A 12,149-nucleotide genomic window follows, 5' to 3' on the forward strand; every position below is an offset into this window, starting at 1 on the left:
TGGGTATTGCGGTTTAGTGATTGAAAATATCTAAAGTTTGTTGGTTTCAGGTTTGAAACTTCTCTCCGACTCTCTCTCTTTCTATGTTTGAGTCTCACAAAGTTTCTAATGAGATCCAACCCTAGCATCAAACCAAAGTATCTCTGTGCTACCAACTATACAGAAACAAATTCAAATATTTATAATCAAATTCAAATTAGAATTAGGAAAGGAGTACTGCGAAGTATTCTCCTTAAACCAGAGAAACCTTAACATAAAGCACTTTTTAAATTGTTATTTTTTTCATATCTAGAGAGTGCGAAATGCAGGACAAAAAATGCAAATCCTTTGTAAAAAGTGTTTTTTGTATGCATAAGTTTTCATTGAATCCCGCTAATCTATGCAGGTTCATGTTTAAACAAGATTTTCAAGAAATGCTTTTACTCTCAAGGTTTTAACCATTGGTTCTATATTTTCATTTGATACATTTCATTTGCACAAGATGATTGAAGTAAGACATCAAGAGAAGCAATATTATTTATTATACAAGAGTAAAAACAACTTTACAATCTGCAGATTTATTGTTTAAAGTATAACAGGCATTTATGTCATATTTCACTTACAAATTGTATCTTGAATTTTGCCAGCTCATCTTGTAGATTAGTTTCCATCAAATATACTGTACAATGAACAGTCATCTAGATAATGCGGGAAACAAATTATCCGCTTATTGGCTAGAAACGCGGGGGTGGATTGGAGAAGGGGGGGGGGAGAACCTGTAAGACCAGGAAAGGGTGGGGGTGACGGGGAGGACTGGATATATGGGTAACTAGAGGGTAATCTCCGACCCCAAACATTAACACTGTTGTAAACCTTGTTAACAATGTACTTACACGACCCTTCTCCTATTATATGTTTATATCAAGATAGAGCCAGGGGTTCCATTAAACCAAGTAGACCCGAGTATACACACAGATATTATCTAACATATAACACATCCACACCAATTATAAACCTTGTATTTGGCAAGATCGTTTTCATATGGTTAAATACTTATTACTGAGAGATTGTAAAAGATTGTAAAAAATATCAAGGAAAGAGTTTCATAAAAAAGATAATGATTAAAAGATAATCATTTAAAGAAGATTATGGAAATAAGAATCAAGAAAAGAAGAGAATTTTGTAAAAAAAGATCATGTCAAGTTCAATAACATGCAATTAATGAAGAGGTTGAAAAAAAGGAATGAGAAAGATGATAAAGAAAATCTAAACAATTTTGAAAAGAAATAAAATACCTACCTTAAAGGTTCAGATTCAGCTCCATCCTTAGGTCTAGATCTAGGTTTGTTAGCTCTAGGACAACCCGACAAGGATCGATGAGAGGAATAGTTTCCTAGAAATTAATTAATTTTAAAAATTATTTACATTTTTATTTTCAAATATTTTACTCTTGCTGAGCTGAAAACTTTTGAATCGAAAAAAGAGTTAGCTAATGAGGAAAAGTAATATTTTCTGGTTTACTCTGGTAAAAGCTCGGAGATTCAGACTATTAGAGATCAGAAATATTCAAATTCTAATAATTAACATTTCCAATGAGTGAAACATCCAACTGTAAAAAATCAGGTTAAGCTGAAGTACTGAAGGTTGCGTATCTTTACTCGATTTCATTTAAAAGTATGCCAGCTCTGGTGTCTCTTTATTATACCTGTAACATGCCCTGATCCATCACAACCCGGAGTAGGACACTTTAACTCCTGACTCCGTCCTGGATCCGTTCTGTAGTCAATACTGAAATAAAAAATATATAAAAAAACTAATTTTTTATGGGGTAAAACAATATGCAGGGTTACCAAGAAAGAATGGGGCAATAGAGACGATTTTTTCTTAAATATGGTTTGTTGCAGCTTTTCATTTTTATTTATTTTATTTCTAGGTCGTTATTAATGTCTCAACCTATGTGGGTTTGAAATCAAATTGAAAATAAAAGCATTGTTCTAATTTATGAATTTAATAATTTGTTTTTACAATATTAACATTTCGTGATTCCACATCACAAAACCCTAAATATATATTTATAACTCACACTATACATATCATATTAAACTTTTTACAGTAAAAAAAGGAATAAAAAGGTTTAAAAGTTTGAGACAAATACTGTTTAAACACCTAAATTAAAATAATTTGCCTCTTTTTGTCCGGTTCAGAATCTCCAAGTGGTTCTATAATCTACGAAGTAAGTCCAAGATCCAATTAGCTTATTGATCAAACAAGACAAAAGTTTCTTAATCTTCTCCCATGGTCGTGTGATCAGTAATAAATGGTAATTATACTGTCATAGATACATTTATTCCTCCCAATAATAATAATAATAATAATAATAATAATAATGTCAATAAAAAACAACAATGACAAAAAAACAATACAATTCCTTAACTTACTTAGGAAAAGAATAATACAGTGCTAACCAGAAAACTCTGGAATAGAAAAACAACTTTTAGACTCAAGTTGTGACTTTAAATGGTCCAAAGAACATGTGACACAGTAATTGTGCAGTGTTAACAGACCCATTTCCCTTAACTGATTTAATAAGTTACTAGTAAAATTATTTGTAACAATATCAAATACCCACAAGTATTACTTTAATGACGTTTTATTTTATTTTTACAACGGATCGCGGATTTTTTTCCAGCTAAGATTAGTAAGAAAATGGCCAAAATTACGTTTACAATATGTTACATAAAATGAAAACCTACCGTTAGCAACCCTGTATCTAGCAAGAGAGTCCTGAGAAGGACTGATTGATCCTCTCGGAAACATCCCCGAAGGTTCAAGAACTCTCGGAGATCCAAAAGGTTGACTGAGTTGGCTACTGGAGAAATCAACGGGCTCCGTCTGAACCTTCGGTGGCGGCTAGGAAAAAATGATGGTCAAAATTCCTTTTCCACAGGCTTTAAATATGGTTATTGAAAACGTAGATATTAGAAATATAAACTCTACACCTAGATTCTGTGGACGTTTATGTTATAATAGAAAAAAAATATTTAAAAAATACGAAGGAAAAATGCGAGTGCTTGCGTTTCTAATAATCATGTTTCAAGCAAATATAACTGATGCTTGCTCAGAGATCAATGAAATGTAATGATAATAATTTTAAACAAAATACAAACTGTCAGGGCTTGCAATAGTAGTTCCTGATGAAGTTAATCCAGACATACCATAGCTCACTGCTGTTAGATCCTGAAATATCAGGGTTCGGAGATGCTCATCAAGCTTTTTTTAGATTTTTATCTCTTTTGTTTGTTTTCATTTTCCTTCCATTAAGTTTATTTCAAAAATAAATCTCATTATTGATATTCTGTCTTCCATTTTTCTTCTATTTTTGCTATCTTCTTAAAACAAAGGAATTGAGTCTTTGCAACAATCTCTGATTTTCTCATCTCTATACCTATGCAACTCAATGTCGAAGATCTTAGATGTTTCAAATTATGAATTTTGTTAGAACAAACAATCTAATTTTGAAGTATCAAAGGTTTACACCGTCAGGTTTCAAAGATACAGGGATTAGACAATTTGAGTTTGTGGCAAAGACTCAATTCTTTTCTGATTTCCCTTTTATCATATTTTTCTCTTTTAACCTTTTCTTCTTTTCTCTTTTAACCTTTTCCTTGTGTTCATGTTCTGATGTTGTTTACCTGGTAAGGAGACATAGTGGAGAATGTGGTTGAAGGATACGGGGTAAGACAGGAGTAGGACTGCTGGTAGGAAGGATATCCTGAACCAGGATAGGAACTGCAAATACTGTCATACGGAGAAGAAAGAGCCAAGGCGGAGTATGGAGCACCTGGATAAGTTGGTTTATACATAAAATAAGTTATTCCACGTTAATTTACATTTAAGAGTTTTTTGCTTTCTGGGGGCTCCACAAAAATCTGTCTACCATATTTTTGAATTTTATTTTTGACATAGTGCTAAATATTTAAGCACAAAAATACCAAATCCCCTATTCATGATGTTAATATTAAAAAATAAAAACCAATAGTTCGTTATCGAAAGATTAGAAAAAATCGTTTCTGCAAATATCTTCTGTCAGAGTCACATTTTGCTTAGTAAATATAGCTTTTTTATGTGATTTATATAAATGGCTTAATAAGAGAACCATATACATTTAACCTAAAGAACAAAATGTCAATAAAGGGCGAACAAACTAAATAAAAAAGCCAAACCCGTGATTCTTAGGTAATTGAGGGTTCCTTGAAAGTTAAAATCATAAAAAAATATATTTCCGTTGTGTAAAATATTGAATATTGTAATATTTAACCTTTTATCTATAAATATCTAATGCATTTGCTATTTAATATTAATCATTCCTTCAACATTTCAAATATTCACACTTGCAGTAATTTATTATTATGAATGTATGAAATGATATGCTTTCAAGTTGGTTTTCATATTTTATGCTGACAGGGATGACAGTAAAAAGATAAGTTTAAAGGAATTGTAAACGCTATTCCAATGGGTCCTTAATTTTTTTTTAAAGTCAAATTCACAACGGTACTAATTACATATTCAAGAATGACGGAGATATCCTTTTTTAACTGAAAATTGATCGCCTTTGAATACTATGTTACGTCGCACGAAGTGTACTGTATAGTGTAGACTGCAGTAGACTGAAGTTTCCTGGCTCTCGTCGACGGCCAGATAAAGATTATTCAGCGTGTCGATGTTAATCGGCCATGGCAAATCTATCTGCACTGAAATCTACGTTTACTGTCTAGTACAAAAGGTTTAATTTGTGATGTATGTGAGGTTCTAAATCTGTACCTGGGTCTGATCCTGGGAGGTTGGAACACTGGTGGGTGGAGCTACGGAGCTGAATCCAGTAGAAGGACTTGCACCGGAGCTAAAAAAGTTGAAAAATTCTTGAGATTTCTTTATTTAAATAAGGAAAAATCGTTTATTTAGGAAAAATCTGAAACTATTTTCTCTCAACTATTTCCATTTCTAAAATTGGCAAAGTTAAAATGAAAAGACAAATATAAAACTTTTAAATACTTTATTGAATATTTAAGCCTATTATCTTAATCAGATTTTCAATTTGCTTTTAGGATTTAAGCCTCTCATTCTTTTAAAGATTCAAATTTACTCAAGGATTGATTCTCAGAATTCATGTTTAATGAGTGGATGGACTAGGAGAAAGGGTGTGGTTGAAAAAAGACGAATTCGACAAAAACGGTTAAGATTTCATATTAGAGAGAAGTTATCTTTGAAATTTTAAATATCTGAGAGGTCAATTACATAAGAGTTATGTACATTGTATAGTTTTGCACCTAGGAAATAAAGTTGATTGTCAGGTTTGCCGTGAATTCTGGAGATGTCCAGACTATTCCCCTTTAGGTCGTGTAAGTTTAACTGTACTTAAGAGGTTGTGTGAGGTCAAGTATGCCTGAGAGGTCGTTTAAGGTCAAGTGTACCAGAGAGTTCGGGTGAGGTGAAGTATATGAGAGGTTTTTTGAAGTCTAGTCTACCTGAGAGGTCGTGCTAGGTCAAGTGTACTAGAGAGTTCGCGCGAGGTCAAGTAACTTAGAGGTTGTTTGAGGTCTAGTCTACCTGAGAGGTCGTGAGAGGTCAAGTTTACCTGAGAGGTCGTGTGAGGTCAAGTATCTGAGGACTTGGTTCAGCACTGTGTGGACCTTCCTCGTTGGTCTTTACAGATAGATTGATAGCAGAGTGAGGAACAAATGCAGCTGGAGAGCTGAACGCAGGATATGATGATCTGGATAGATTATTTTTATTATTTATAATATTCATTATTATGATTATTATTATTATTATTATTATTATTATTATCATTATTTATCGAGAGCCCAATAAAAAAATAACTCTCTCTCCCCTCTTTCTACCTGTCGTATGGGGAAGGTGTCGTGTAGCTGATGGAGTAAGACCCATTGTACTGTGGAGTCTGCATCTGTGAGTATGCTCCAGGGTAGGCTGATTGATAGCTGGGGAAATAACTGCTCTCATTCCTACTAAACAGGGGGAGTCAAGAAACTGTTCAAGTAGGAGATATAGACAATCATACGAGGTGTAAAAATTGGATTGCTAACTTAATTTCTCCAGGTACCAATTTTGATTCATTTTTTTATGGATTGGCATCTGCTTGATTCCTGGCTTAATGACCAGAATGGATTGCTCCGGGTACCTGTTCGATTCCTGGTTCAAGGACTGGAATGAATTGCTCCGTGTACTTGTTTGATTCCTGGTTTAAAGACTGATATGGATTGCTCCAGGTACCCATTTGATTCCTGGTTTAAGGACTGGAATGGATTGCTCCGGGTACCTGTTTGATGTCTGGCTTAATAACGATGAATGAATGGCTCCGGGTACCTGTTAGATTCCTGGCTTCAAGACTGATATGAATTGCTCCGGGTACCTGTTTGATTCCTGGTTTAAGAACTGGAATGGATTGCTCCGGGTACCTGTTTGATGTCTGGCTTAATAACGATGAATGAATGGCTCCGGGTACCTGTTAGATTCCTGGCTTCAAGACTGATATGAATTGCTCCGGGTACCTGTTTGATTCCTGGATTAAGATCTGGAATGGATTGATCCGGATACCTGTTTGATTCCTGGTTTAAGAACTGGAATGGATTGCTCCGTGTACCTGTTTGAATCCTGGTTTAAGAACTGGAATGGATTGCTCCGTGTACCTGTTTGATTCCTGGTTTAAGAACTGGAATGGATTGCTCCGTGTACCTGTTTGATTCCTGGTTTAAGAACTGGAATGGATTGCTCCGTGTACCTGTTTGAATCCTGGTTTAAGAACTGGAATGGATTGCTCCAGGTACCTGTTTGATTCCTGGTTTGAAGATTGTGTTGTAGATCCCAACTCAGCGTACATTTTCCCCGTAGAACTATCATAAGTTAAACTCTGCTTCATGTCAGGTTTCATGTCTTGTGAATCCTGAAAAGACATTTCTTTAGCACTAAGGGAAAAATTACAAGAAATGAACTTGAAATCGTGTTTTTAAAAATGAGCTAAAAAGCTTGACGAGTGTTGAAGAATTTATTATGAAATACCAAGACATGTAAAGTAAAAATAAATACAGCTGCAACTGCTCTAAAAATTAGTTTTCATTTTGAAAATGTTTGTTATCTGGGAAATATTTCAAATTATCATGCATGGAGAAATATTACAAAATAGGGACTAGCTGGATTTGAATTGAATGTAAAGGTTTTAATTCAAAGTGATGAGTTCCTACCTGAGCTTCCATGGGTCCTGGGTCAGCCTGGGGTTGGTAAGGGGAATCATCTACCACCATCTTCTCACTTGTATCCAACATTATTGTATTCTAGAAACATGGAGTAAAATTAGCAGAACTCAAAAAAGAAGAAAAATATAATGCATTTTCTTCATACAACTTAAATCGTCCTGTAATTAAGAATTTATAAGCTTATGATTTTATGAAGAGTACTGTAAAATATAAAATTCTTTTAAAGGGAGTGACTGCCAATATATACTAGTTGAACAGAGAATGTAGTATTGTGGAGAAATTATTTAGGAATCATTTGAGACCTATCAGACGTTTTTACGGTGCAAATTTGTTCAGCACGAGCGCAAATTTAATTTTTAAATTCCTCATATATTGTTTATTTTTGTGGGATGATATTGAGAATCGGTTTAAAACTAATTAGTTGTTTAGGAACAGGTTGAAAAAATAAAAATTAACTACTATCATCAAAAATAAGTAATCTTACTTAGTTATTGGTTTCTAAAATGTCTCATTGTTCACAAACATTTTCTGTAAATTTCCTGGAATTTTTATTAAAAAGACGACATTTGAAGAATTTGAAGAAATCTTCGAACAAATTCAAGATTAAGAAATTCAATATCGTGATGGAAAAGAAATAATTAATTCTAAAATTGATTTATTGAGAAAATTTCAATTAAAACTATGTTCCTAAACTAATCTAATAAGTTTACTGCAGAATATTTTAACATTTTTTGTCGTAAATATTTATTAATTTTTAAAAAATCGATTCTCAAAAAACTTAACCATCCCAAATGGATAATTTTGAACGTCGGCTTTGCGCTCAAACTCAGTAAACGTTTTATATTTCTCAAATGAATCCTAAAATATTCTCCAAAATACTACATTCTCAGTTCAAGTACCATACATCGCAGGATAAAAGTCATACTTTTTCTTTAAATTTTCCATTCCTAATTCATCAAAAATCCCAACCTGTAGTTCTGCTCGTTTACTGAAATCCTGGCATTCTTCCCAGTCTTCAATCTTCTTATTTCCTAAATTAAGCAATTTGACAAAAAAAATTGAGCCTTAGCCACAAACTTAAGTTTTCCAATTCTTAAATCTTCGCAAACTGAGGGTGTAAAGCTTTGACATTTCAAACTGAGATTATTTGATCTGAGAGAATTTGTAGTTTGAAATATCTAAGATCGACGACATTGGTTTGCAAAGATATAAGGATTAGGAAATCTGATGTTGAGGAAAAGACTCAATTCCTTTAATTAAATTTCTTGAACGATTTTTAAAATTTAAATAAATTATAAATCATTATTCTGAAAATTAGAACCTGAAATTGGAACTTTAAAACATTAATAATTGGAACATCGATCTTGTATCTTAAACTCCGAACCTTACTTTTTGGCAACCTGGAGCCTGCAGGTCTAACTCTCTCTGGCATGAAGTTGACCAGGTCTCCTCTTCTCCTGGTCAACTAATTGAAAGTTAAATATGAAGTTTCCTAACTCTGATAACTCTAATGTATTAAAGTCATCTGGACCTTTCCAAACTTTACAACCGTCTCTCCACCCTACACTGGTAAATCCCGCTCTGGGTTCTGCAGGGTGTTAGGAAAAAAACACTAACCCAGAAAATCTATTTTTTCAAACAAATTTTTAAAACTTGATCAAAGACAGGGACGTTTGATGAATCCCTGAATTGCAATTTATTATCAAAGTATTAGAGATTAAAGAATGTGAGAGGAGTCGAATGGTTGGTTCTGGATTAGGATGGTTGAGTGTAGCAGGATAATAGGTGAGTGATGTTGGAAGGGTTGGCGGAGTAGGATGAGTGGACACATATGGGGTCGAATGGTTGGTTCTGGATTAGATTAGGACGGATGGTAAGGATGGTTGGGTGGAGAATGGGGCGAGTGAAGTCGAATGCTTTTTTTTAATTAAAGGGTGTACATAAAAAGAGGTTCCCGCTAACATTTTGAATTCTAGAGCTCTCAATATTGGCAATAAAATCTTGTGAATTCTTATTTGAAAATTGCAGCTGCCAGCTAGCTGGACAGTAGTGGGATGGTTGAGTATAGTGAAGCTGGATTTGGATGAGTGGGTGGACTAAATTGAGTGGAATAGGATGAATAAAATAATAAGGTGTGATAAAAAAAATGATTTTACGGATAAGGATTAGGGGAGTATCACGAGTGGATGATATCGGAGATTTAAATACACTAAAATCTTTATTCAATTCCCTGCGGTTCATTTTCCTTTTAAAAATCTGTTTAAAAAACAATAAAAAGTTTAGAATGTGGGTTGGAGGGGATGGGGGGGGGGGAGACAAGCTGTTGCAGGGTGTTTGAGGGATTGCTTGTGGCAGATGGAACAGTTTTTTACATTAAAATATTCACTAAATATCCGCTGTATGCTGGGTCCCAACCACCAAGCAATTATAATTCTCTGCCCCGGAAACTAGTTTTGTCCAAGAAGAAAGAATCCGAATGAAAAGATGATCTGGAGCGAGTAACTTCGGACCTTTGATGAAGATAATGGAGAGAGAATTTTATTTATTTTTTATTTTTCAATTTCAAATTGGCGTTTATCTTTAGAAAGGAATTGAGTCTTTGTCACAAACTCATATTTTATAATTCCTATATTTTTGGATTCCAATGTCGTAAGCCTTTCACATTTCAAACTATGACTTCTGTTAGATCAAATAATATAGGTTTGACATATCAAAGGTTTACGACATTGGGTTCCAAAGATGTTGGGATTAGAAAATCTGAGTGTGTGACAAAGAATCAATTCCTTTATCCTTATATAAAATATATAGTAAGAATGATAAATATCATGTGCGTGGAAGAGAATTTTTATTATTTTTTAATTAAAGGCATGACCGGAAGTTGGGGTGTTAATTATCTTCGTACGTACATGATAGATCAGGATTTGAATAAATTTTGGTATGAAAAAGAGTTTTATGGTCTGATAAAGAAGATATTTGGTTGGATGATATAATATAAAAGATATTTAAAATCGTTTGTTTCATAGTGTAGAAGAGATTCATGATTGTTTGTTTCATAGTGTAGAAGAGATTCATGATGGTTTGTATCATAGTGTAGAAGAGATTCATGATGGTTTGTATCATAGTGTAGAAATTCATGATGGTTTGTATCATAGTGTAGAAGAGATTCATGATGGTTTGTATCATAGTGTAGAAGAGATTCATGATGGTTTGTATCATAGTGTAGAAGAGATTCATGATGGTTTGTATCATAGTGTAGAATAGAGTTGGGATTGTTTTGTTTCATAATGTAGAAGAGATTCATGATTGCTTGCATCATAGTGTAGAAGAGATTCATGATGGTTTGTATTATGGTGGTTGAATAGAGTTGAGATAGTTTGTATCATGGTAAAGAATAGAGTTGGGACGGTGTGTATCATGGTATAGAATAGAGTTGGGATGGTCTGTTTCATCATATAGAATAGAGTTGGGATGGTCTGTATCTTGATATAGAATAGAGTTGGGGCTGGTTTGTATTATTATATAAAATAGAGTTGGGATGGTCTGTATCATGGTGTAGAATAGAGTTGGGATGGTCTGTATCATGGTATAGAATAGAGTTGGGGTGGTTTTTATCATGGTATAGAATAGGGTTGGGATGGTTTGTATTATGGTATAAAATAGAGTTGGGATGGTCTGTATCATGGTATAGAATAGAGTTGGGGTGGTTTTTATTATGGTATAAAATGGAGATGGGATGGTCTGTATCATGGTATAGAATAGAGTTGGGGTGGTTTTTATCATGATATAGAATAGAATTGGGATGGTTTGTATCTTAATATAAAATAGAGTTGTTATTTCTTAGGATTGTATAGAATGGAGTTGAATTGTGGTATTTATCGTTGTATTATGAATTTAGTTATAACGGCATTCAATACGATTTAACCAAAAACACGGATAAAAGACTTATAAAAGCAAACATATAGATTGTAATATGTTGAACTTGTTTGAACTAAAATTACTTTTATCCATCAGTTTCTACCACTCTTGCGATAAAGGAACCGCGTCCATGATTCAACAAGTTTGAATCCTAAAACTTTTTTATCTCGTAAAAAGTATTCCAGAAGTTTGCAAGACACTAATAATGAAACTTTGCGTTAGTAACAAAGTTTTGAAAGGTTACCTCCGACTTTTGGCAGTGCCGAACTTTACTCAGGGTGCACAAATCTAGTGCAGGCTCATCCGTAAAACCAGGAGAGATATTTTCCCTTCACTTTTCACAAGTTTGCAGGTTTAAAACAAACTGGACTAAGTTTTAATATAACTTTTGAAAAATAACAATAAACTGCAAGGTCATACAAAGTTTTGTTTTAGTTTCGAAGTTTCTGTGACTAGTCGTAGTATCAAACTGTCCTCATCCTCGACTCCTGCAGCCTCAATACAACAGGTCCGCTCCGTCCTCGTACCCTGCCGCCACTTCGACCAATCACAGGCCGGGAATACTGACGACCAATGGGAGACCGGCGGCGCAAATAGTGGCCTGGATTGTCCATCTGGGCCTGGCAGATAACCCCGCCCATCTTATCAAGTATGACTTTGTTTTAAATGTGTACATGAACAATCAAAGATTAGGCAAATATTTTTTGAGGATTTAAAAAAAAAATTGATGTATGAATGCAGATGGAACTAATTCAAATTGTATAAGTTTTTTTTATTGCATGACCATAATTTTTCAGTTTTATTTGCGCACAGTTGTATAAAGGTATTCGGATTCTTGTATTTGCAAAAAGGGTATTCGGATTCTTGTTCTATACAAAGTTTAGTAGACTGCAGACTTAGCAAAGTTTAGACCAAGTTTCTGAAATGGAAAAAGTTTTCCTAGTTGAGAAACTTGGTCGTTTCTCTCCGTCCTCTCCTACTATC

At 33.9% G+C, this 12,149-nt stretch overlaps 1 protein-coding gene across 1 annotated transcript in view; it reads right to left on the reverse strand.

Annotated features, from left to right (window-relative positions):
- The window catches only part of LOC111695019 (myelin transcription factor 1), a 16,822-nt gene extending 4,969 nt beyond the window's left edge, over positions 1-11,853 (reverse strand). Inside the window, exons 1-10 of the mRNA XM_023464148.1 lie at positions 11,410-11,853; positions 8,220-8,281; positions 7,239-7,328; positions 6,825-6,940; positions 5,880-6,005; positions 5,615-5,752; positions 4,801-4,879; positions 2,733-2,889; positions 1,685-1,792; positions 1,279-1,372 (exon numbers count right to left, since the gene is read on the reverse strand). Coding sequence (XP_023319916.1) covers positions 1,279-1,372; positions 1,685-1,792; positions 2,733-2,889; positions 4,801-4,879; positions 5,615-5,752; positions 5,880-6,005; positions 6,825-6,940; positions 7,239-7,319 — 899 coding nt within the window. The 5' untranslated portion in view covers positions 7,320-7,328; positions 8,220-8,281; positions 11,410-11,853. The remainder of the gene's footprint in view (positions 1-1,278; positions 1,373-1,684; positions 1,793-2,732; positions 2,890-4,800; positions 4,880-5,614; positions 5,753-5,879; positions 6,006-6,824; positions 6,941-7,238; positions 7,329-8,219; positions 8,282-11,409) is intronic.
- Positions 11,854-12,149: the final 296 nt, after the last annotated feature.

The sequence above is a fragment of the Eurytemora carolleeae genome, unplaced genomic scaffold (assembly GCF_000591075.1).
Source record: "Eurytemora carolleeae unplaced genomic scaffold, Eaff_2.0 scaffold147, whole genome shotgun sequence".
Lineage (NCBI taxonomy): Eukaryota > Metazoa > Arthropoda > Copepoda > Calanoida > Temoridae > Eurytemora > Eurytemora carolleeae.